This window comes from Centruroides sculpturatus, unplaced genomic scaffold (genome assembly GCF_000671375.1).
Source record: "Centruroides sculpturatus isolate CEXI.00-Female unplaced genomic scaffold, Cexi_2.0 scaffold755, whole genome shotgun sequence".
Classification (NCBI taxonomy): domain Eukaryota; kingdom Metazoa; phylum Arthropoda; class Arachnida; order Scorpiones; family Buthidae; genus Centruroides; species Centruroides sculpturatus.
In genome coordinates, this window is record NW_019384882.1 from 25,670 (window position 1) to 53,252 (window position 27,583).

At 31.9% G+C, this 27,583-nt stretch overlaps 1 protein-coding gene across 1 annotated transcript; it reads left to right on the plus strand.

Moving 5' to 3' along the window:
• Positions 1 to 2,067: 2,067 nt before the first annotated feature.
• On the plus strand, positions 2,068 to 26,013 carry LOC111631042 (ankyrin repeat domain-containing protein 27-like). Its single transcript, XM_023375233.1, has 12 exons — positions 2,068 to 2,115; positions 2,191 to 2,253; positions 5,673 to 5,719; positions 8,322 to 8,478; positions 9,951 to 10,027; positions 13,805 to 13,970; positions 18,588 to 18,659; positions 20,939 to 20,993; positions 21,130 to 21,268; positions 21,357 to 21,450; positions 21,758 to 21,960; positions 25,727 to 26,013. Exons 1-12 carry the CDS (start codon positions 2,068 to 2,070, stop codon positions 25,785 to 25,787), a joined length of 1,182 nt encoding a protein of 393 aa, XP_023231001.1. The 3' UTR covers positions 25,788 to 26,013.
• The last annotated feature ends 1,570 nt before the right edge of the window (positions 26,014 to 27,583 follow it).

The following is a 27,583-nucleotide window of genomic DNA, read 5'->3' on the forward strand; positions in this document are numbered from 1 at the left end:
CATTATCGTTCATTCATGCAGTTAACATATTCTGTATATCCTGATTGGCTCTTTCAACTGAGCCTTGTGTTTGACTATGATGAGGTTTTCCATGAACAATCTTAACATCTTTCCACATAGCGCATAGTTCGGATATGACTTGATTACAGAATTCTCTACCATTATCTCAATGCAATATAGCTGGGACACCAAATGTTAAAAATATTTGAAGAAGATGATATTCTACTTCTTCAGCTGTCTTAGTTTTCAAAGGTAGTAGCTGAACAAATTTCATTAAATGATTTTGATACACCATTATGAACTTATGTTTGCCATCCTTGTGACTACAAGTGTATCAGATCAACTTGACATCTTGAGTTTAACTTCTAACTGACCATTGGTTTCACAACAATACCTTTTTTAGGTGCAATATGTTTCATTTGACATTGTTTACATAAATTTAAATACAACGTTACAACTTCATATGTAATATTTTGTATTTAAGTTACAATTCTTTAAGCATATGTGTTCTTCCTCCATGGCCTGTTCTGCTATGAGTTTGAGATAATATACTGAACAATTTATCATTGGTAACAAAATACTGTATATTCGTTTCTCCTGGTTTTAATTTCTCTTCTTCATTAATTTTTAAAACATCAAAACGTTTTAATTGTTTGTAATCCAAAGATGTGCTGCACTTAGTTTTAGCAGAAATCACTTCAGAAAGTATTTTAGAGTATTTTCTTGAGAAAAATAAAAACAATTATCTTATCGTTTACTTGCAATTAATGCATGTAACTTTTCAAAAAAAGTTCTTGGTTCACTGCAGTATCCATTTAATACAAATTAAGGTATCGGATAAAAAAAAATAAAATTTAAGAAAACGTTGCACACACCAACAAACCGTGCATAAGACTGACAAACAGCAGTGTTCCAGAATATAACAAATAGATACCATGTGATTCAATTGTGGCAGAACAAAGGATTTGGCGACAGACTGTCGCCTTTCTGTCGACATCGGCTTCTCGGGTGTCATTTCGATCTCCATCAAAGCTTATCTGTGCTTGTCGACATACTATGGCAATTGTTCGAATGTATAATAATATAATCAAATATTTGGTCTTTCACTGACATGTTTTGTATATGTTGACATTAACTGGAGAATATTGACGTTCTCTAATTTTGGTCTTTCATGGTAACACATATATACGAGGGCTGTTCAAAAAGTATCAGACCTTTGGTCGGCAAAAATACATTTAGTGATTTTGAGGTACAAAACCCTAATCCCCTTCAAAGTAGTCTCCTTGGTAGTGTATACACTTCTCCCAGCGTTCCTGCCATTGCTGGAAACACTGCTGGAATGCATCTTTTGGAATGGCCATCAGCCGGTCCGTCGCATGCCGCACGATGTCTTCTCTCGACTAAAATCGGGTTCCTTTTAGCGGCATTTTCATCTTGGGAAATAGCCAAAAGTCCTACGGAGCCATGTGGGGAGAGTACGGGGAGTGTCTATGGAAAGCCCCTGTTTGGGCACACTTTGTGAGTTAATCATCAGACAACTGGAAAATCAGGCATTAGCCATACAATGTTCATAAAGTTACAAAAATTGAATAATAATTGCTTTTTATCTATAGCCACCATGGGCAAATACAGCTCCAAAATCCGCATGTGGCTCTTTTTGAGTTACATGCAGCTCTTGCTGAAAGTGTTAATTTCTGCTTTTTATTATTATTTTTACAATTTTATTTTCACAATTTTGTAAAAATATGTTTATTAAAAAAATTCAATATTTGTTTTATATAATATTTATATTATATAATAAAATCGCGGTACAGAACTGCAGTACAGAGTAAAAAAGTACAGAAATGCGGCTCCCATGCATTTTGCAAATCCTACACTTTGGCTCCCACTGAACTCTTGCTTGCCCACCCCTGATGTATAGAAACAGTTTCAGTTCCTTCTTACATATTTTTGAATTCAAGAAGCCCTTTAGATAAAAGATATCATCTGCTTTTGGAAGCAGATGATATCTTTTATCTAAAGGGCTATCTATCTTAATTTGTAGACCCTTTTATGTTTTTGATTGAAATGGATAATGCCATCATAGACTTAGGATTAGTGTCTGTTGAATTGAGAGTAACTATGTGTTGTATTTTAAAAAGTTCCTATCATTTGTGTGTATTAAAATAACTTTTCCTTTTTTTATTACAGGAATATAAAAGGTTCCGTATTTTACTGATTGATAAGCCTTTAGATCCTAGATACTGCAAAAAGGTAAGTTATACATTATATGATTTATATATATAAACATCTCAAAGTCTGATGTATTGATACTAAACCAAATTATTGCCATAATTAATCGGGCTAGTTTTGCTACTATTAATAATTAAAAATTAAGGAGTAATTTAGCACTAGAGGTAGCATTAGGTTCCATCTCTTAACGAAATTAATAATTATAATAATTTAATATATATTAAATAATATAGAACAGTCTGGAAGAAAATGTGAGGTACCAGACGGAAGCCGCTTTGAAGGTCTGAAGGTGACCACTCTATCGAGAAATAAAGAGCTCCATTTTCAGACATGAGTAGGGAGAATTAAATGTCCTGATTGAACAATGAAAGTTTTTATTAAAACAACAGAAAAGACTAAAGGCAAGGGGGAAACGCGGCTGGAGAGGAGTCGTATTTGCAAAACTGACTTCTCCCTCAAATCGATTTCAAATTGTCACCAGGTGATGGGTAGAGACCAATGAAAAGGCGGCTTTAAGGAAAAAATTGATAAAACCACACAAATCAAGGACATGACGTTCTTGGTTTGTAGTGCTCTTCGCCTGGATTTTTGTGATCCAGCCGTTCTCACACGTGAGCTTGTTCAACATATGGAGACTTGTCTTTGCTCTCCTGTGCCATCAAGATCGCCCAGGTACACCTTGTTGCAAGAAGACATCTCTACAAGTTGTGCTGTGTGCCCCGGGGCCTCGTCACAACCTCCCAAACCATCAAAGCATCGACTGACTGCCCCGGGACCAACAACTTAACATTCCAGAGCCACCAGAAGACAAGACACTAGATTGTAAGACTTAGTATAAATAAACGGGTTTGTTTGTCACTGCAGCTTTCACTCTTCACACCACGAAGAAAAACAACAATCAGAACATTTAGACTTTTGTACTAAGATTTTTGAACTTGAACATTTGGACTTGATTCCCACCTTTTGGAGAGGTGTTATGCCTTTTATAGGATTTGTAGTAAGGAAATTTTTATATTTATTAAACAGGTTACAATGGAAAGCCTGCCTCAGTGAGTCTTTTCCACTCCCACATGACAGTAAAGACCACTCAATTGTCCTGATATTTCTACCACAGTCGGCTAATTTCACAAAAAGCTGCCCAAAGCTGGATTTGAACCTTCAACCTCTGCTTACTGTGCAGTATGTTACTCAGTTAAACCAATCAGACCTCTGAGCGATTCTTTTTTTCTGGACATATTTTAATCTTGATATAACTATTAACAATTACTGACAACGGTGACTGGGGGCAACTCCTATGCCCACAGCCTATGTACTCTTCAACTATGGCACTTAGCCAGCTATCACTTTACAACATATAATATAGGCATAGGTGTTGTTCCTAGTCACTGCTGTCAGTAACTGTAAATGGTTATAATAAGATTTATATAACTAAATTTATTAAATATTTAATTATATAAACAAAATTAGTTTTCTTTAAATAATAAGGAATTTCTAGCAGAAAAGTAACAAAAAATACACAACCTAGTTAAAAATTAAAACTATATTTTAAAAATTAATTTAAATTTATATAATTTGTAAAAAGAAAAATTCTACTTGTAAGTACTATTTTAACATGACACTTACATTACCAATATGTAAAATGTGATTTAAACAGTTGAAAGTATTGTTAAATAACAAAATATGTGACAACTGTAGTATGTAAGATTTGTATTATGCTGCTGAGAATTTTATTATCAGATATTTTGTTATAAAATGAGAGAAGACATTATATAATTTAATGGTAAAAGGCTTTATCTCAGATTAACATTTTCAGAATCTACAGCTTCATCTTCATATTATATTTTAATGTTAGTTTGTTCAGTCTGTTAGAATGTAACTGATCCAAACACTAATGTTTGGATTTAGATTAATGGATCTTGAATTAAGAATTACAGATTCCAAAAATGTTAATTCAAAATAAAGCCTCTTTTCGACTCCTTTTAGTTAGTCATAAACTATGGAGTCATATAATTAAGTGAAAGGATAATTTGACAATTTAAATTACAAATTATCTATTTGGGGATGGACATTATTTGGGTCCTAAAATACATTTTTTTTTTGTCAATTAATGTAGACAAAGATTGACAGAAACTGAATTTCAGTTTAATTCTAAATTGAAAAATTTCTTTTAGTATGTTGTTGACAAATGAAATTTTAAGCTAAATGATTGCCAAATTATATTGGGCTATATTACTATTATTAACTAAATAATTATTAATTTGACATTACAGATAGATGTTAAGTGCCATCTCTTGCTAAATTTAATAATTATAATTAAATTATATTTTAATAATTAATATAGAATGTTCTGGAAAAAAGAATTGACTTGAAGCAGAATTTGAACCAACAACTTCTGCCTACCATGCAGTTGCACTACCCAGACCTTTGTCTGATCCTCACTTCCAGAACTTATTACTTTATGTATAACTATACTTGTGGTGCTGACTGAAGATGACTCAGTGCCAATAACTATCACTATGACATCAGCCATCTATCACATCTACCTTGGCACATATATATATTCTTTATTCTGGTATTCCAAAGATGGGGAATGGTATTGAATAAAATCTTTATACAATTGAATAATTATCAATTCTTGTATTAAATTTTTTCATAAACTTTTTTGAAATTGTATTTATCATTACATTTGCTATATGAAATGTCTTTTCCAATTTCATAATTTTTATGACAACTGACAATTTGTTACAGAAACAAAGTTCAAATATACAATATATTGTAATTTAGAATTCTATACTGTCTTGTAAGTCACAGCTTTTGACATATTCAACAAACAGTCAATTCTAATCAATTGCCTATTTAAAGATTAACAGGTTCAGAGGAAATATTTTACTCAATTTAAATGTACATGTTTTCATTTAATGTGTTTTATTGCATTACATTTTCATAAAAGAAGTAATAGTGGATTGTCAAAATTACCTTTTATGTTTATAATATGGCAAGCTGAATTTTATATTGTTTGCTTGTATGTTTAGTTTGTGAGCTATTTAAAGATGTGTTTTTACAGACAAAACTTTTCAATACTATTGTCACTCCCTAATTATCATAAGAAAGACAAAACTGCTAATAGTTCAAGGAATTGCTATTTACTATGATTAAACTTTGGGATGATTTGTGTCATTGTTGTATCAAAACTAAAAGGTCAAATTTGTTGAAGTGCTAATAAGCATAGAACAGCAACTAACTCAAACATAAACAACTTTAAGTATCTCTTAGAGTACTTCCTGTACATCCTAAAATATAACATTTGTCTTCATAATTTAAAAATATATTTTGAATTTGAAATAATTTAGCATTTATTTTAAGTAAGATTAATATATATATATACACACACATATATAATGTAAAAATTAAAAACTAATAATGTTTTTTTTCTTTTCAAGAATAAAAGCACTGTGGATTTTGCTTCTCAGAATAATTTCATTTCAGAGTAAGTATATATTTTAAATATTCATTTTGATTTCTGAATTCTTTAGATTCAAAGTTATTCAAACAATTTTTGATTGTCTGTAACTATAACAAATAAATGAAGTACTTCAGGATGCATTGTATTGAGTTATGTGAGTAGCAACATGAACATATTGAGAACATCATGTCACGTTTAATGAGACCATTTACTGAATGAGTTGATACCATATGATGATCTCAATATGTTCATGTTAATATTCACATAACTTGAGACTAGACATCCTGGTCAAGTCTCTAACCCTAGTGTATCTCATGGAATGAGCAAACTGCATCAGTGTAATGGAATATATTGAGTGAACATTTGTGCTCCATATTGTGCAACTTCATACACAAAAAAAAAGGAACCAAGGGATAACATCAGCCATGCAGTTTCCACCATTGATGTCATTACTCTGAGTGTTTCTAAGTACATTTGAGATGTACAGCAGTGTTGCAGTAGATGACCAATTTTGACATCATCTATGATAGTGATATCAACTGTTGGCTTCTGTGTTTTTGCTAAACTACAGACCACAGCTACTTTCTTATGTGCCATGCACCGTGGCTCTACAATGTCAATTGATGCTAGGGACAATAATAAAGTTGCTAGGAAAATATTAGATAATTAATGTATTTAAATACATATCATATTTTGATTTCATTGCTATAATAGCAAATTAAAAACAGCTTTTATTTATGAAGTAACTTCTTTAACATAAGCTGATACTCTCATAAGTGAAACAAAAAGAATAATAGTGATTCGTTATTGTTCTCAAAACAAATCGTAAGCTTATATAATAAGATATGTCCAAAAAAATCAAGGAAATTAAGCATTTTCAGAAAATTTCAGAACAACAAATACTAAGATTTATTTTATCATTACAAGTGCACTATGAATATAATTTTTTGCAATAAATTAAATCAGTTTTAATATCAAAACATGAAATATGTAGAATTGTAAAAAATGAAAGGTTTCCATAATGTTTATGGAATTCCATAACATTTGATAGTTAATTTAATTTCTGCAACCAGTTAACTTCTCATTTGGTCTGATAGCATCAGGTATGTGATGCTTCATTGAAGTAACAAGTTTCTGTAGTCACTTCTGATACACTCTCCCTACACTTCACAGTTTCTGATTTCAGTTCTGCACAGAAATACTGCTTTTTATTTGTATATATATGCGAGATGCTAGGGAGTGTTAGATTCAAAACCCCACTTTCGTGACACCAATATGTGAACCACAGGGGAGGTCAGAGGTCTCCCAGTTTGCGTCACTAGTCAGGATGACAAGTCAGGCGAGTGAAGGGAAAGAATTTTCGGGGTCGATGATAAGATGAAGGGCGTAATCGAGTAAAGGAGTCTACCCTTTATAACAAATATAACAACAATTTATTAAAATAAGCCAAATGGACCAAAAGACTACACAAATTGCGTTTCTAAATCGCTTAATATCTTGAGAGAGAGTTTTCCCGCTTTTCATACCTCTTTGTAGAGTTCCTTTGTTGATTAAATCCATGGAGGCACTTAATTGTCCTATTAAAGGTGTCTTTTCCCCAAAAGAGCACAAATTTAAAAAGTTTGCGACTTTGGCAATGATGTATTATTGACATTCGTAGATCGGAATTCGGCAGGTTCGGAGAATCAGCGCAATGTCGTCGGTCTGGCGTTTGTTAAGAGACTCCCCCGAAAGGGGGTAAGAACTGTCTTTTTATAGCTTTTTGTGGGGAATTTCCACTACGTGATCGGATGTTCATGAGCTAAACGTTATAGGTGCCCCAGGGACCTAAAACAAATGACGAAAATTAGATGTTAACTATAAACTTTTCTGCAAGATGAGCTGCAAGTTCTGCAGAGAACAATAGATGTTGATAGTTATGACAGGAAGGTTTACACATTTCCGGCTAAGATTGTTTTTTTTTTTCTAATTTGTTACATAAACGAAAGTGAATTAATTAAACTTTTAGTTAATAAAAGAGCGTGATTTTCGTTACTAAAAGTCCGGATCTCACACACACACACACACACACACACACACACATATATATATATCTAGAAACATTTTTCACATATTCTCAATTAGATTCAAATAAGACTTCTTTTGAAACTTTTTTTTATTTAAGCTATGTTTGAGTTGAGTGGGAATTGTGAATGAGTGCATTATCTTACAACTTTCTCCTCCAAGTTATTTTCCAGAGGAAGGAGAAACTCTTATAGTTTCTTCTTCCTCTGGAAAATAACTTGGAGGAGAAAGTTGTAAGATAATGCACTCATTCACAATTCCCACTCAACTCAAAGCTAGAAGGAGAAACTCTTATAGTTTCTTCTTCTAGCTTTAAAACAAAAACAATGGTTGATGTAGGAGCTGTGTGAAAAAAATTAACTGGCCATATGTATGTTCATTCTGTGCTACTTGGCAAAGTGTTAGCAATTTCTGCTTTTTGTTGCTGTTCTGCATGTGTCATTCTCTTAAGAGTTAAAAATTGTTAATTTTTATTACTAGTAATATATTTAATGTTTTAGTTTATTTATTATTTTTACTTTCATTACTAATTTCCTAAAAAGGTTATTTTTGCTTTAAACAGTTGCAAGAAGTTTCTTCAAAGTTTCCCTCAACATACTGAGCCAATGATTAAATTAGATAAAGAATTACAACAGTTTATCAATAATTACATGATTTTACCAGAATATCTTCACAATACTAGTTTAAAATTACAAGAGATTATCAAATGGGGATTTCAGGTATTTTTTATCAAATTAATATATAGTATTATTGATTACATAAACCTTGTATTATAGAAATTTTTTAATGTTGGAATCCAATTATTGGTCTAAATAAACATGTAACATCGGTCTATTTTGGAACTGAATGAAATTGGCACCATATTAAAATTAAAACTTGTTAAGGAAACCAAAAATAAGAATTTATTAGGAATGTTTTTAGCCTACTATTCTACCAGCTTTGGCTAACTATGCCCAACAAAAGTGAAGAATGTGACTGTAGAAGATCGAATCTGGGATAGCCAGATGTCACTGCCAAGCCCTTCTGGTCGGGGTAAATTTTCTCCACTTCATTGTCATTTTGTGGTGTTCACCACTGACCTTCAACAAATGGTAGACTAAAAACATTCTTGATATTTTTGGTTTCTTTAACAAGTAATTTTAGTTTCTTATCAATTAATTTTAAGTTATATTTTTCTAATGAACAGTCAAAGAAAGTGCAATAGAACTTTATTTAATCAGGAGATTTTATGAAAGTCTAATATTTGTAATTCTTACTTAGTTGAAATGTCAGATTTTACTGTTAAATTTTATTTAACAACAATTATTCACATGATTTTCTAATGAAATTATTTGTCATCTTCATTTTCAAAAACAGAGTTCAAAGGCAGCAGTTTTCTAATTTGGATCAATAACTTCAAAAATATGATTTGACATTATCAGATTAACGAATCCAATGTCAATTTTTCTCTATTACTACTAATGCACGTGTAAAAACAATCAAGTGTTTTATTAAGAGCAAACTGCAGCTTGTGAAGATGAAAATATTAATTCATACCCAAAAGATTGCATTTCTAAGCATTAATAATGCTTTTGTTGCATATAATCAATCTAGCGATTGGTCTGTTAATAAATTTTATAACTTAATAACTAATTGGGGAAGTAAAAACTATAATTTTTTGAATAGGGATAAGTGGATGTATTTTTACATACTTATATTGCATTATATGTCTAAGTAACTTTGGTATAAACCATATCTTCTGACATTAAGAGTTTATTAATAAATATTAAAAAAATACATTAAATTTACACAAAATTATTTACATAAACAACAGCTCAATAAGCCCGATTTTTGATTAAAATCAGATCTGCCAAATTATTGGGCTATGATTAGTTGCGGGAAGTTGGAGTTTCTTCTTATCAATTACTGAAATCTAATTAAGTACAGTTTTATTATGGAAGTTGTGGGTTCGAGTTCTGCTCCAAACTGATTTGTTTCCTTCTAGAAATTTTAAATTAACAATTAATTTATTATAAATATTAAAATATCATGAGATGGCAGTTTAACTGCCTATTTCTCGACAAATTAATTTTTATCTAATTATTAACTTAATCTAGCCTGATAATTTAGCAGACTGTCTGACAAAATATTATATGTTTTGAAAATATATAATATTAATTTTGTTTAATTTTAATTTTTGTTTTCATTCTAGCTTTTCACCAGTGTTCATACTCCAGTTTTGCAAGATAATGAATTTCTCTCAATTGAAATTAATAGTGCTATTGAAAAGTAAGAAATCAGAAGTTATTAGTAATAAAATTAACCAGATTTTAAATATGATGATAGATTATAATAAAATATTGACTTTAATAAGCTTTACTTTACTGTACGATTGCTATAGTAAATATATAGGTAATGGGAAAAACAAGGTTAGATTAATTATTACAAATGATGAACACCATAACAGATAAACAATTTTGCAGTTTTATACATCAAATGTTTTGTTTGACTTCTCATTTATTTCATTTGATTCAATGTAAACATTTGAATATTTATCAAGGATCAAATGTTTGAAAAATTTGCAATTGGAGGGATTTTCTGTACAATTCCAGAGATTTCTTATCTCTTATCAAGATTTTTTATTTACTCATTATTCTCTGTGGTCACTGGGTTGTGATTTTTCTTTTCCTGTTTACTGGTTTGGCCGGGTTCAAAATAGGAGTGGCCAGGTGGTGAAGGACAGGACCCAACATCTTCAGGACAGACCATTCATGGAAAAATTCTGTATTTTCCAGATTCAGTCCTGGAACCTCCGGAATGATAAGCCAACATCTTAGTTATATCTACATCTAACCATTTCCTATTGACACATTGAATTTCCATATGCTCTGTGAAGGTATCTCAAGGAAATTTGTATAAAGAGAATATGTTTTGAAAGGAATTTTTGTTTTGATTTCAGACTTTTAGTAAAATATTCTGAAAAAGAAACAGCTTTAAAATACTACTTAGTAGTTATGTAATGTATGATGATACAAGAAATAAATCTTGAATACTCAGATTGCTTATATGTATAACTTTTGGTTGCAGTTATATGCAGTACTTTAAGAACAAAATTACCAAAACAGAAAGTAATATAAAACAAATGTAATAAATATGATGCATCCCCCAACTATAAGGCAAGATCATCAAGCGTATGGGTTGCTGCAATGGATTGAATTTTGATTCGATTGTTCTGGATTGAATTTTATCTATCATGATCTTGAAATGTTTATGACTAAAGTATGGGATAATTTTGTCTATGTTCACAGTATGAACTGGTCTGTTTATTTCTGTTATGTGGGAAATAAGTTAAGATTTCAAAAGACCATGATATTTCAGAGCAAGTTTGCCTAGGTCAGGATGATAAGTTCTCCAAAAGTACTTTACCTTAAAATTAGGAGGTTGGTGCTGTTTATATATGATTCAATTTTTTTCATATGCTACCACAGTCTTCTCTACAGCTATTTTTCTTGCAAAGTAGGATAGTTGCTATAGGATCATTAACCAATCATAAAAAGAATGCACAACTATAAACTAATTAAAAATAATAAGATAACAAATAAAGTAAAATCAATACTAAACATAAATATATGCAACTACAATAAATACAAAAATAAAGTAAAAAACTAAATGGTTTATGCCACATTTGTTGTGAAGTTACAAGTTATTCGCTTATTGGGTATTCAAAAAAGGACTTCCACGCCACCAAAGGAGAGTTGCTGTCCCTGAAGTTGATAGAACAATTCCCACTCAAAACAATCAAAAATGTTATAGTTATTAAATTTTTTGCTGTGTTTTAAAGTTGTTGAAGTATGTTTACTTGGTAGCTGTGAATTAAGTAGGATAGTTTAGATGATTCTGGAACATCACCATACATCAGATAGATTGGGGAGAATCCAGTAATAGTGTGTGGAGTTTGATTATAGTTTTTTCAGTATATTTCTTAAATGTATGTATGTCCATGTGGAATTCACTGCAAATTTAGCCCTGGAAATGAGAATGGCATTTAGTCTCTCAACCAGTCCATTATGTTGAGGTCTTTAAGTTGTAATAAGATGTTTTATGCCTTTTTTTCTCTAGATATCTGTGAAATTTTGATAAAGAAGATGAGGTTCTGATAGTGATGCAATGTTTAGGAAAAGTGCTACAGCCTGATAAACCTAAACAGTTTATATGTGTTAATCAATGTCATGCATATCTTGTAATTTTCTAGGACATGCAGGTAATTTTTCATATAAACATGCCCTCTGAATTCCACACATTTTATCCAATGATATCATGTCAAATGGGATTTAGCTGGCAGTATATCCCTTCACAGGCCAAATTTTTTATGGTTATAAAATTTAGGTTTTTTTACGGAAATCACAATGCTTAATGAATGTGATGGTATCATTTAATTACATTTGGTCAGTAATAGTGCTGACCAAATGCATTTGAGCTGATCAAATTTAGCATTTGAGTAAATCTGGGATGACCATGTTGATCATGGACTGCCTGCCAGCATCCTATATTGAAAGTTAGGCAGTATGACCTTTTACATAAAACTCTGTACAGATTAGATTATTTTGATGTCTAAAGAATCTAGACAAATTAAATAAGGTCTTGACTGGAAATAATTTCCTCAGTAGTGACTAAGTGGATTATAGCATTTTTTGACATAGCTTCAAATGTTCTAATTACTATTCTCATACTTTACTTCATACTGACACATAATGAGTTTTAGTCACCACCTAAATAATCTACCAGATTGATTGATTTTTAATGTTGTTCAACCATTTAATGCCTGATGATCTGTATGAATTGTAAGAGGAATATTTGGAAGATAGATATGGAATTTATCTATTGATGATACTATGGCTAGGCATTCTCTTTTGCTTACAATGTAATTTTTCTCATAGTGTCTTAGTGCTGTAGGAAAATATGACATGGGAAATAGTCTCTTAGTTGGATGATTTTGTTTTTGAATGTTTTCTATCCTTTGTCCACTGGCATCAGTGAATAAATAAGTGGGTAATTGGGGATTGCACATACTTAAAATCGGTTTGGTTTTAAAAATAGATTTTAATTCTTCAAAAATCTGTTGACATTGATGTCCAGATCCATTTCTGATTTTCTCTAAAACATCCATTCAAGAGAGCCTTTATTTCTGCATAATTTGAAATGGCTTAATGATAGTTAGGACCAAGAAAACTTTCTTGGACATGGTAGAATCTTTAATATCTTTATGTTGGTTACTGATAGAGAGTAACTTTTTTGTTCGATAATGAATCCTAACCAGTAAATTTCAGATCTGTGAATTGACATTTTACTTTCCCAGCTATTAAGTATACATAAGAAGGGAATGTGTTGGAATCATGTCAAATTTGACCCTCTAGATATTTTGCAAATCTTTGTTTTGAAACTCCTGAATCCAAAAAAGTAAAAACAAAAACGGGGGGAAAATTCCTTGCATGTTTGCTAGCTAGCTAGCTAGCTAGCTATTCACATTAAATGACCACAGATGAGTATTGTATGCTTTCTTCATGAAAACGCAAGACCATGTGTCAAGATTGACCCTGTAAATGTTGCTTGATCTCTGCTGGGAGATTCCCTCCCTCCCGTATAACCCAAACATTACACCATCTTCTGACTACTGTATCTTCCACTCCATGTAGCACTTCTTGGATGGAAAGCAGTTGGCTGTTGACAATCAAACTTGTAGAGTTTAAGTCAAAACAGCCAGAGTTTTATTCAGCAAGAGTCCATGACTTGTCCAATTGATGAAAAAAGGTGCCCGAATGTAATGGCAATTATTTCTTGAATAAACTATTTTTTTGTTTTTGGAATAAATATTGTACAATAAAACTCAAGAGAATTCTAGAAACTTTTGCATCAATTCTACATATACAGTATATATGAAACACAGTAGATTTATACAGTCTAATTACCTATGTATACTGATATTTCCCATAATTTAATCATGTGTTTGAGTTTTAATAACAATATTTAGTAATTTTTAAAATATTCAAAACTAATTTTTCTTTTCAGTTATGTTTTAGAAGCCGTTCATCACAAATTATTCCCAATTATAAAACAGAAATGTTCCTTGGAAGATCGTTTGCTATCTACTAAATTACAACAGTTATATTCTTCAAATCTGTCTGCGGATCAGCTGGGAGTTAAGCCAGAATTCTGCTGTCAGACTCCAAATGCCGTAAATATGTTTAAAAAAATTTCTTTAATTATTAGATAATTGTTTTCAAATTTACATTTGATCAAATTGGAAATGATATTAGAGCAATTTTCATCAAAATTTTTCAAAGTTTTTTTATAAAATTAATATTATTTGCAGCAAATTTTAGTTTTCACTTGCAAAACAAGTTGTAGAAGAGACTAGAATACAAAACAGAATGTACTTTACTGTTAATTTTGTTTTGAATATATATATGTATATTTTATAAATAGTACAATGCTGTTTGTACTCTTTGGAGATAATGACAAACTAGATCCACTAATTCCCATTAAAGACATAGAAACAATTGGTTTATGTTGCACTTTAATGTCATTAGAATTACCTATTTTTGACACTCAGATATTGATAGATGTATATCACCCTGATTGATTGATTGATATAAAGGGTATGATGCAAACATAATGCTTCCTATTTTTTTGGAAAACTAGAGTATTTAAAATAGCTCTCTGCAGAGATATTGTAGGTTGTGGTTGTTCCTTTCAGCTTGTTGATTGGTTTCAGGTGATGCTTGTACACCAAGTAGCATTTTGTCTGCTCAGCTATTCTACAGTCATGTATAAATGGTTTAATGCATTGTTTGCATAAACACAGTTTCTTAGTTTAGTATAACCTACAGTACCTACTGCAGAGAGATTTTTTGTGAACATTTTGTATTTCAAGTAAGAAAATAAAATTTATATCAGTTGACCTTACTGACTTATTTTTCTATGTAATCTTCTCAACATTCCAACACATTTTCTTTAATCTTCAACAAGATTCTGTTCCTCTCCTCTCACGAAAGGACAAATTAGGACTGATCTATTTTTTCCATGATTTTTCAAACCATTTTCTTCTTCACAGTGAGAGAATTGCTCTGTTCAGGAAGTCAATCATACTAGCTATTTTATATGAATGTCAGTATCTTTTATTTCAACATTTGACTACTTTAGTAACATTTGACAGTTTTTCTTTTGCATATTCAATTATAAGCAGGAAGCTTTAAATAATTTTCAAGTATTGTAACGTTTATGTACATAAACTTTTCTACAAAAAAAAGCAAGCATTACTACTTTACCACATCTCAGATATATTGGTAATGAAATGAAAAGAGGATTTGCAAGGAGTTTGGTGACATTTCAAGTCAGACTTTGTAATGCCATGGCTGTGAATTGTAAGATCATCCATTCTCTCAAGATAAATGCTTTAAAAATTTTGTGGGACTTCTTCTAGTGATATTCAAATGTCTTGATCTTTCTTCAGATAACTTCATTCATAACCATTTGTATTTTTGGTCTTATACAGGTCCCATGAATTGCAACTTATTAAAAAAAGGGCTTTTCTACAGCCTGTGGTGTTCCTGTCTAAATCCAGAATCAGACCAGAATTTTGGTAGATCAGCCCTAGCCCGAAGTTACCTCAAGTCAAATTTTAGCTTTGTGCATGCTGTGGTGCAAAAATTCAAAAACTTTTCCAGATATCTCGGAAAATCCTTTTCTGATGTTGATCAAATACAAACTATGTGATACAACTATGTAAGGGCCATATTCATTTTTTTTAATGGATTTTTAAATGCATGTTTTTTATGTGAAACAACCAAAATAAGAATTCTTTGAATTTTTGTGTTCCCTTGTGAAGCCTGTTACAAGCTGAAAAATATACAGTCGACCCCCCTATAACACAGTAGATACATTCCGTTCTTTATGAAATTGATGTTCTAAGAGTCCTTGAATACATGAGCCAATCACAGCTTGGCATGTATGCAGTTTACGGACTATGGCTGTTTCTTCCATAAAATTAATCAATTCTAGACTAATTCGACTCAACATTTCCAAAATACATATAATTTTTTGGGAATAATCCATATAAACTATGCTATAAACAAAAAAATTGTAGGATTACTTACCGAGTGTGCACCGTTCGACGACGCCATTGCTTAAGCTTGTTTTCATCGTGGAGCTTGTTGTCAAATGGCGCTCACGTGCTTCTTGATAAATTATTTGTTTTGCGAAAAATTCACTGAACTTTGGAGACATCATTAATATAAATATAATTTTATGGACGTTAAATAATAAATGGTTTTTAGTAGGTTTGCTGCTTGTTTAAACTCAACGGTTTGTATAATATCCGCTATTGGTCTAGATTCGACCAATTCTATCGCAAAATGAGTCGGTGATGACATTTTACTGAATTATACGAGTTTTTTAGCGTGTTTGTACGAATACTTTTGCAATTTTTTCACCGTCATATTGGAATCCGAACTATATGAACCCGTGTTATAGGGGGGTCGACTGTACTGTCTGAGAGTACAATGTCTGATCTATATGTCTGCAAAGTTTCATTAATTTATTTTCATGGTAAGATACCAAGAAAAATTAATAAGAGAGTATATATAAAGTTTCCCATAGTAACTTATTAGATCTTCCTGTTTGGGTCAGATATCTCACTCGTTGCAACATTAGAATATGTAGTTACACACTACACTGTTGTTTATAGGGTATGCAGATAGGTGTATAAGCAATTTGAAGTTTGTTTGGTCTTTTCAGTAACTACTGTAAATGTATATAAAAAGGAAAATTAGAAAACAAGCAGATAAGAGTAATGGTTTAACAACTCTAATATGTGAGAATTGTGAAAAAATGAAATATTCTAGCTTAAAAATTAAATTTCATATCATTTAACTTTAGTGGCAATAAATTTAATACAGTATACACCGAACTTACGCGATAGGTGAGACCAAGCGATAACTGCGTAAGTCGAATTCATGTAAGTCGGGGTATAATTTCACAATTTGTGTAAAATCCAAGTCGGGTGTATGTAAGCTAATAAATGTTCTCGTTAATCTTATCTCGCCTTATGATTTGTTCACGGTTGCAAGAAATCACCACATAGAGTCTCTCAAGTCTCCATAGATATAACAAACACAAAAATAAATAACACAAAATAAATTGTAGCTATAAGTCGATTCTGCGCGACACATTCGAACATGTAAGCTGAACAATAGTGTGGGGGGAATGAGTAATCGAGTTGCGTGGTGCTCAAACAAAAGATGAATCATCGAGATTTGAAAATCGCATAACTCCGGGTTCGCGTAAGTCGGGGTAACATAAGTCGAGGTATTACTGTACTCAAAATCAAGGGGTACCCTGGGTAAGATATCAATTAAAATTTAGCCTTCTTTCCAAAATAATTTAGCCTAATTTTAATTTAGAAAGTTTCTAGGATGTTTAGTATATTACAAAATATAAATCAGCAAAGTTTTAGATAATTAGTCTATTATAATTGGAAAAAAAATACCCTGAGAGAAAGCAATGTATTTCAATGTAATCAAAAAAATTGAAGTTTGATGAGCACATGCTTTGGCACCAACTTCACCTGTAGACTTAACTATGACTTTATTTCTGGTTGCAGGTTTGAATTTTAAAATATTGTTTTGCATTATGACCTAGACCGAGATGGATTCTATTTGTTTGCAAAAAATAATTTAAATTGTTAAATGATTTTGGAGGAGTTAACTGTCACATAAACATCAAAGTCATTGCTAAGAGAGCTACACTTTGCTCCGCTTAATAATGACATTCCTATTGAAACTCTATACTGTTTAAAACTGCTGTGTTATCCAGCTTGAACATCAGTTGTGTCCTCTGAACTGGTATTTAATTCAAACAACATAGCAACTTTACGCAGTATGGAGAATCCTATGGGAAAACTGAATATATATGTTTTTGTTAATTTTGTACCAAGAAAAATATCAAACTAATATATATATTAGTTTGATAGTTAGGGATAGTTTGGGGCCAGGTTTTGGCCTAATTTGTGGATTTAGGCAAGAACACCATAGGTCGTAGTAATGCCCTTTGTTAACATAAACATTTGTAGATGGCTAATTTGGGATATTTTCTCATAAACCACCACTTTAAATTTCTGTAATTCTCCTTTTTGTAACTTTTTACTACAAGAAATCTGTTCTGTAGCATAGGTCATTTCTGATTAACATGACAGTTAATTTAAATGATGAAGACAAACTAACACTACACTTGGGAATTAGTGATGCAAGATGAGTCAGTTGGACACTGCCAACTGGTGGCTTTGCCAAACACCTCATATACTTTTCATATGATTATTCAATGTATAAATATATATTAATCTATCAGGTTTTTAACTTGTTAAAACAGAATCTTTTATAAAAAGTCAGAAATGTATTCCTAAGTAGAATATTGTAATTATTCAAATGCATTTGTTTACTGTTTGACAAGTTTTGTTCAGTAAAAACAGAACAGAACATAATAGCACATGGCTGGGTAACACAATATTAGTCTTAATGTTTAAAGTACTTCTTAATTGTTTTAATCATTTTCTGGCCTTCAAGATATACATGTTTTTGTTTTTAATGCATTTTTTGATGGCAGAATGAATAAAACCAGAATTTCCACTAATTATAGTCTTTATAATGAAATAAGAAACGTTGTCATTATGTGTAATGTTTTTTAAATCTTATTTTGATGTATATTTTTAAAAAATTAATGATGTATCAAACAAATAATTAAATAAATTTTTGAATAATCGAGTAACAAAATCATATTTCTTCTTATTTGTTTTTAGTTAGTCGAACTGGCAAATCTGAATGCAAAAAATAATCCTGCGCAGAAGTTAAGATGCCTGAAGTCGACACTGGTAAGAGAAATTCACTTGTCAAAAGAATGTTTATGTTCCTATCATCTGAGATTGATAAAAAAAAAAAACAAATTTGGAAGTATGGAAAATATATTGAGGAAGGTTTCAATGACAAAAAATAATAATAATAATAATTTTCTGTTGCTGCTACTCAAGATTCTGAATTCTTGTCTTCAAAAATAATTGTGCGATTAAGAATTTGATAATTTTACTTTGTGGCCCACCTTTTCAAATTTTGATATTCGAACTTTTAACTTGAGTCCGACTCAGAGATTGCCCACTGGTGTCCAAGCAGATAAAACCACTGGACACTAGTAGTTGGTTCTAGGTTCACAATCGACCATTGGACTGGGTCATGGAATTTTCCAGGTTTCTTTTACTTATTTGATTCTACAGATAATTTCTATTTGGGAAAGTCCTTTTGGAAGTCATCCTTCTTGTCAGTTGGTTGCATGTTGTACTGCCTTATTCCATCAATCTAATACAGAAAATTTTTAGTGCAATATTTGACATGTTAATATTTAGAAAAATCAAATTAACGTACAATCTTATATACAGTAAAACCTCATTATTTTGATATCAGATAATTCGAAATATTGTATAATTTGAAGTCTAGTCTAGTCCCCAGCCAAGAGAATAGGATTTTGCATATATTTTAGTTCAGGTAATTCAAGATAAGCATACAAAGGAATTCAAAGCCCTAATCTGGTCCAGTGACCCACAAAAATATCATTTAATTTGAAATATTCCATTATATTACATGTCTATAAGAAAGTTTTCATGCACAAGTGGGAGTGGCGGTTTTGGTTTTACCAATTATACATCAATTCATTGGATGTCCATTCAGGATCATTCTGACTTTATACACATTGTGGCCAAAGGGGATACATTATGTTACAAAAAAAGCCAAAACACACAAGTTGGGTACCATTTACAGTTAGGATGGAAGCTGCTAGCATTATAATAAATGTAGGGGAAATACGGACAAAATGACATACGGTTTTATTTTAGGTTCATAACTCTTTATTGGTAAACCACAGCACTGTCATATTCTACACCAATCATCTTTGGTTTTTTACCTATGAAATATACTAAACATTTACAATATTAAAATAATAGGAAAAAAAATATTGTTAGTTTAATCGAGATCATCCACTATGGACAAAATGACATATTACGTAAGGACAAAATGACATACGTGTAAAAACTATAAAATTACTGACAAAGTTCACAAATGAAACGCTTGGTTCTTTTAGAAACGTCAGCGCAAGAAGCATGAGCCCAACAGAAACAATTTAAGCACCGTAACCAGTCTCCTCCAGGCTTAGATCGGGAAAAAAGATCATTGCAATATATGCGTGGACAGTCTTCTTCATCATCACGAGAGTTATGAGGAAAATTTTCTTCTTCAAGTAACTTTTTAGTAATATTTCGTTTCCTTTTCTCTGGCGGAGCTTTGGACACATTTTTTTGATTTAATTGCCTTCATATTAGGAGTAGAAGTTAAAACTAAAGAGGTTTGTCGAGTCACGTGATTCGTTGCAAGTTTTTTGTTATGTGAAAGATAATAAGTTTGTAAATAATATGTAAGAAAGGAAATAAAGTTTTATACTAAAATTTCTTTTAAACAATAATGAAAGACTTTGTTTGGAAGACATTTTTGATAATTAATAAAACGTTAAGAGATTAAGGTAAGTTCCTTGACTAAGCTCTTATGGACTAAATGACAGGTATGTCATTATGTCCGTTGCCTATGTATGTCGTTTTGTCCATATAACGTTATAAAAAAACAAAATTATAAAATAAATACAAAGATGTTATTTTTAATGGAAAAAGTTATTTAAGTGCAACAACAAATTCTTGAGGGTTGAAATAAATGTTACACAAATAGATAAAATAGTGAAAAAATTACCATCTATACAAAAAAACTAGTTGCGAGGAAAAAAACTCATAACGTATCATTTGTTGTTGTCGGCCATAACACCCGGGCGTATGAGAGGAGTGCGTTCACATTTTGACAGGTTAGAGATAACGGATAACGGAAGAGCCGCTCGGATAACGTTGTGTCATGGTCAGTTGCGAGCTTGAGACTGCCAAATTCGAATTATGTTGCCTATGTCATTTTGTCCGTATTTCCCCTATATTGATTTGGATTCACACACAAATAGTAATATCCTCGAAACATAAATTTTCCTCAAAATATTTTCTCGTATATAACCAGCATTAAGAAATTAATTAATTCTTTCTCGGTTGTTTAATATGAGTGTATATTCTTACAGGAAATGTTAACGGAAGATGTAAAAAATTCAGTCGCTCCTCTCCCCGGATTTAGTGGTGGGTATATGCAATTACATAAATTAGCTTAGCTTATCATCCTCCTTATTATAAATAATTACTGTTTATATTTTAGGATTTGTTCTATTTAAACTCAAAAGTTTTAGGTTTAAAGTAATATTTTGTTTGTTTTCAGATATTCCGTGCTTAACATCAGACGATCTTATCCCCATTTTAGTCACAGTACTGGTGCAGTCTAGACCTCAATATTTAGAAAGTAATTTATATTATATACAGAATTTCTCATGGCAGTTGTCGGCTAATTCAAAATTAAGGTACAGATGTAAATAAATTTGTTATTGGATGTCGGATAAGAAATTTTCCCTCGTTTCATTCTTAACACACAAATTTTTTGCATTTTAGTTATAGTCTGGTGACGTTTCAAGCAGCTAAAGAATTCATTAAAAGTTTTGAAGCGTCACATCTGAAACCTTCGAGTAGCAGATTAAAGAAAGAGGTAAGTTTTTAAATTGTCGTTAAGAGTTTTTTTTTTGCCGATCTGATGTTTTTACACTGAAAAATTAGTTTTAAAATAATTAATTTCATTTATTATTTCAATACATAAATCAATGTGAATGAATGCTTCTGTAAAAAGAAATGTGTTGTATACATTGAAAACATACAGAAATGTTAGTAGCAGTATGATTCTTTACGTTTGCAATTTATTAAATTATATTTCAAGAAAAATAAACTGTTTAGTTCAATTTTGAACTGAATTTTGACAATAGAAATATTTTTTATATTAATAAATATTTCTTAAATAGATGTCACTTGAAGAGTTGATGGAAGTGACGGTGCAGCTGCAGAAGAATTACAAGAAAGACAAAGCCGAATCTCATAAGAACTCGAATGCAGTCAGTCCCATCGACCGTCAACTGGCAAACATAACCAGGATGATAGAGGAGTCGACGAAGGAGTTCCGCCAGCAGACAGAGAACGAAGCCGAGAGGAAGAATGCGGGGCTTGGGTAATTATAGACTTTATGCTTTTAATTTATCACATGTATTAAAACATGTAGATCTAACTGAATTAGATTCAATCTTGTATCCCCATAAATGTAGATACACAAATTTGAATAAACAATACAGATTAAGCTCAGACTATAAAAATTACAAAATAATACCACTATAAACACCAGACATTTTATCTTGAATACCAGCAACAACCTAACAAGTATCTAAATTATTTTGTTTGTATTTTTCATGTAATCTTTTCCCATGCACAATTAAAGTTTAAGTAATGAGAAATTTTAATTAAAATTTATAATTCTGCTTAAAGTTTGGTTATAAATGGTTGAAATTGTTTAAAAGTATCAATTTGATATTAGTGCCAACGTTACCAAAGATATTCCTGGTGCAAGGAGTCCATATCTGTAAAAAAATTAATTTGCCATAATTATGGCAAATTTAATAATTATAATTGATATGGTTCATCAGATTGATAGATTTACGGTGTGACTATAACAAAATTAATCAAACATTTTAGAACAAGTTATGTAATTTAAAAAGTTATGTAAGAAAAACCAATATTCTCTCTTAGTATGCTAGACTCACTAATCAAGCCGTTTCTTGCACTGAGGAATGGCAGATTACCCAGAGTGTACAGGCTTAAAAGTAGAATGATGTGACCTATTTCTCTTCGGTACTGATTCATTTTGGAGAGGGACTGACAAATACAAGGGTATATTGAAAAATAACGTTTTCACAGTCATAACTTTTTTATTAATAGACATATTTCAGAAATATAAATGTGAATAGATGGCTGAAAATGTTCTGTCTCTATTGATTAAGCACTTTTTTACATAGTTCCCATTTACAGCAACACACTTATGCCAATTTGCGACGAGTTGTGCAAACTCGTTTCTGTAGAAGTCAAAAGACTTCATGTCCAACCATTTCTGTACTTTTGCATCTGAAGAGAAATGTGTGCCCTTCTGATGTTCCTTGAGCTTTGGGAAGAAGAAAAAATCTCAAGCCACAAAGTCAGGGCTGTAAAATGTTATTGAATCAAAGCTTCTCTATCATTGTGTGGGTTTGCTTGCTCATGTGAGATCAAGCAATATCATGACAGAATTTTCAAAACAAACCTACACGGCTGTCACTTATGAATTCTTAAGATGATGATATATTGTTCTGAGTTAGTCTCACTATGGTCCAAGAAGTCAAGATGAATGATGTCCTGGAAAACAGAAATTATGACTTTACCCACTAAGGGAACTGCTTTGAATTTTTTCAGTTCAGGCAAATCCTTATCTCTGTACTCCACAGACTGATGTTTTATCTCAGGGTCATAGTGATCTGTGTGGTATTAATCACTGCTCATAATTCTATGAAGAAAGGCAACACCTTCTGTTTCATGGTGAGCCCAAAGTTTTTGAAAAATTTCTTTTTTGCTGATCCAATACAAGCAAATTTTTCTGTATTGCAGAATATTCCGTATAATTTGATGTACTCTTTTCAGTGAAATGCCCAAAATCTCTTCATCTTGATTCTCGCAAATCAATTCATCAATGTGAGCAACCTGCCTGTCATCTCATGCAAACATTGGTCATCCACTGTGTGCTTGAAACTTCAGGTTAATTTCAGCAGGATTCGCATCTTTAACTACCACCTAACTGTACTGAAATCAACTCAAGTATCTGCTAACTCTCAAAGTACACAGGTTCTTCAGTTAAAGCTTGTTTAAAGCAAATTTTAATTTCTCAATCAAAAACAAAAATTTCAGTTAATTAACTAAATTATGACTGTTGCATATGATGTCAGTTTAGACAGATGAAAGTTTCATTTATTTAAAACTTTCATTTGTAACATTAGACAAGATTTATATACTTATTTCTTTGCGGAATCATTACTTTGTCAGAGTACAGAGTGCTCTCTAAACTGTAAGAATCCCATTTTATTACCAGTAAAATGGTTTTGTAAATATATTATTTAACTCTACATAACCTGGAGCAATTTATTCGTCATTCAATTTACCGTTACTAAAATATCTTTACCGCTTAATAATACATTGCATCTGTGTCTGCCTCTTTCTTTAACTTTTTTCCATTTCTTAAATTGACTTTGTCAAGGGCAAACATTAAATATTTTTTTCCTTTTAAATATTCTTTACTGCTTTCAACCACTTTCTATAAAGATTGCATAAATCTTTAATACAATCGCTCCATTACAAGATTCAAACTTGCATCTGACTTTTGCATTAAAGATTAATTGTATTCTCTTTGGAGACTGCAGGTGCAGGTGCAAATTCCTAAGTGTTTAGGAGATTAAAAAGACTGTGCGCATACATATAAACATATAAATTTTATTTGTCACATGTAACTTTAATGGGTGCGTTTGGAAGTTGCGTAACCGATATTTATGCAAAACTAAAATTTTCATTGGGAAAAGTACAGAATTCTGAGTTTTGGATATCTCGTAAATTTGACAGAAGGGTATTTTTTCTAATTATTAATTATCAAAATTTGTTATAGAATAGATCAAGAGAAGGGCACACATGCAGTTTCTTTCTGAAATTTGGTCAGTGCCCGAGTCTTTTAAATATAAAATTGCACAAGTTTGAAGAATAAAACTGTATTTACCATGGGAAATTTTCTTAATGTGTCCGCATTTTGAGTTATTTCTCCATTTGAAAGCTTTCCCAATATTTTACAGTGTCGGTTATTCAGGAATTGTTACTTGCCGCACCCACCATAACATAGAATAATCATTACAGTATGAAGGTTAAATTTATATAAAGTATAATTTATAATGTAATCTAATTTACAATTTATAAGTTTTATTAGAATTTTAAAGAAATAATTCATACTTTTAGTGTGAAAATAGTAACAGATGTTGCACCACTCGTTCAACAAAAGTTTTTCTTAATTAAATACCGCAGTTTCCATCAGTCCGCATCTGTAAGATCTAGCTGCTAAGATCTGGTCATCCGGGTATCTAACTTCTGAAACTTTTGATTGATTAGCAATACAGGACTTTTCCTAGAAATGAGTATCTTCATCCTCTACAGATCTGCAGGACGTATTACTTGTAAGCCAGAGATCCACATCCTGATAGAAGATTCGGATCTCTAGCTTACAAGTAATACATCCAGAGACTAGTCAACGTACAGTTCAGAAGTCACACATCTTTTATTTATCAACCATAATTTATTATGTCGTGTATAAGCGATATATATGCTTCCGGGGACTTTCTTGAGTGGGTAGGAATTTCAAAACAAATTTTCCGAAGACTGTTTTCTTCTTCTATCGCATAAACTAAACACATTATTGATATAAATACGCGAGCATACTAAATAATAATCATTACACAGTGAACAGAACAATAACCTCAAATTTCCAAGTTAGATTTCAAGATCTATTTTCATAAACAAACCTTTTTCGGCGGCTTGAAACTGTCCAGATCTTTACTTATATAAGAATAAGGTGATACTTTAAAGACTTCTAACCCCTAAAATTTTATTATCTTAAAAGGTTACACACTTGAATAAGTACAAATTAATACTGTATTTTATTAATTTTTGACCATTTCTGCTTTATTAATTCACTCTGTGGAAAGTTTCTACAGAATCAAGCAGGGTGATCGCAAGGTGTACAGGAGCTTATCCTCTCGACCCCTTTTCCTACGTTTTGGATCCAAATTTATTAGTGTTCCTGAATATTTTCTTTTCTATCACTCTGTACTTAATAATTCACAAGTGCATCATAATGTTAAGCAATTAATTTATCGTTGCAGGGACTTTTTGAACAATCTTCAGAACACCACCCTCGGTTTTGGATATGGAAAACAAGCTTAAAAACTTAAAGGATATGTACAGAAGAAGCTGCAGATGTGATAATTATATAAGATTTAATATTATTATTATTATTATTATTATTTAAAATATTGTAGAGTTTGTGTTCAGTGTACTTTATATTCCCCCTTTTTTTTTATAAATGCTATATTTACACTTTCCAAAAATCCAAATGTTAATTAATATTCCAAAGAATAAAAAGTATTTTTTTTCCTGTAGTTCTCTGTTTTTTTCACTTAGTTTTGAAGCAATTTTCTTACCAAAAATTGATTATCCAAGTAAGAAATTGGAAAAATAACCCTGTGAATTTGATAAGATGGAAGAAATCTGAAGAATTTACAGGTTAAGTGGCATCATGAACTGATTTGAGTGGAATTTTATATATAATGCACACCCCGACTTCTCTTTTCTCGTGTGTACATTGAAGAATTTGAGTATGTCGATTGTGTTAAATATATAAGTTGATTTGTTTCGGTAGTATTATGAAAGTGTTTCCCAACTTGTTACTTGGCAAATCCCCTTTGGAATCTAAGTATAGATGTCCTTTAATTAAAAAGAATTCGCGAGCCACTAGTTGGGAAACTTGGCTCGAGGACGTAGGTTACGTTAATGTACAGTACATACACGTGTCTGCCTACTTATCGGGGTAGGAGCATGTATGTACGCTCGAATATTGAATAATTTTCGGATAATTTGGCGGGCGAAAGGGTCGAGAGGATAATTTCTCACAGAACGGGTTAGAGAAGATGCTGTTCTTTCCGAATGGAAAGTTGTCGTTAGTGTCGAGGGTTCGGACCGGGAAAGAACAACAGAAGAATGCAACAATCGCTTCGTTAATAAGGGTGAGACTGGTCGGACGACTGCCTCCAATTACCGCATTAGCCGCTATTTTCCGATCTTGACCGCTTGGCCCGGATACGCACCAACGACTCCATTTCCATTTTTAGATTCTTGCAACTCATCCCCTCCGGCTGCGTTACAACGAGGGAATTAACACTCGAATCGTTTCGGTAATGCTTCCTCCACCCTCCCCCGATTTAAGCTTTCCTTAATGGAGAAAGTTGCGAAGAAAAAGTAAAGTTTCCTGTCGGGAGGAGATCGTGACGCTTCCGAGTTTAATCGAACTTCTTTAAGTAGACGGCTTTAGTCGGGGATCGTTATTGGCTTCGACTTCTCTCGTACGAGCCTCGCGACAAATTAAAACTTCCGGGATTAGTCTGTCGACTGTCCTTTCGGTCACAACGGTCGATATACCACATCATCCTCTTGCTCCTCCTCCTCCCGTTTTCTCCATCTTTTGATGAAAGTATTCCTCTTCGACACCTAAAAATCTTGCAGCTTACGTCGTTCACAATTAAATTTTCCAGTGTTTTTGGAGGTTGAAGCTTAATCACCGCAAGCCTCTAAGATACTCTATAACCTCTTAAGATACCACCCTTCAACCTTTTCCAGATGAAAAGCAAGATGAAGATCTCTTCATCTAGATGGTTTTTTTCCCCCTCCATCTTTCTTCTTCTCCTCTAAAAATCAAGGTAGAAAGAGAGATAGATTTAAAAAAAAAAAAACGACGTTTTAACTTAGTTTATCGTTCGACTTTCATCTCTCTCTTCCCCTCTCCCTTTTAAGAAGTTGAAACACAGAATAAACCCCGCATCGCAACAAATACATCGCTAATTGCCCCTTCAAAATCCCCTCGTCTCCTAGCAACTCCCTAAACATTTTACCCTTCAAAAATGCACCACTTTACAAGGTTGGAGTTGTACTCGTACATACACATACACTACATCCACCCCTCTATT

Bases quoted from the DNA above. Each gene is read 5' to 3' on its own strand.
- LOC111631042 (XM_023375233.1), top strand. From the start codon at position 2,068: ATGGATAATGCCATCATAGACTTAGGATTAGTGTCTGTTGAATTGAGA. The intron at 20,994-21,129 runs GTGGGTATATGC...GTTTGTTTTCAG, and splicing joins TCCTCTCCCCGGATTTAGTG to ATATTCCGTGCTTAACATCA. The intron at 21,451-21,757 runs GTAAGTTTTTAA...TTTCTTAAATAG, and splicing joins GTAGCAGATTAAAGAAAGAG to ATGTCACTTGAAGAGTTGAT.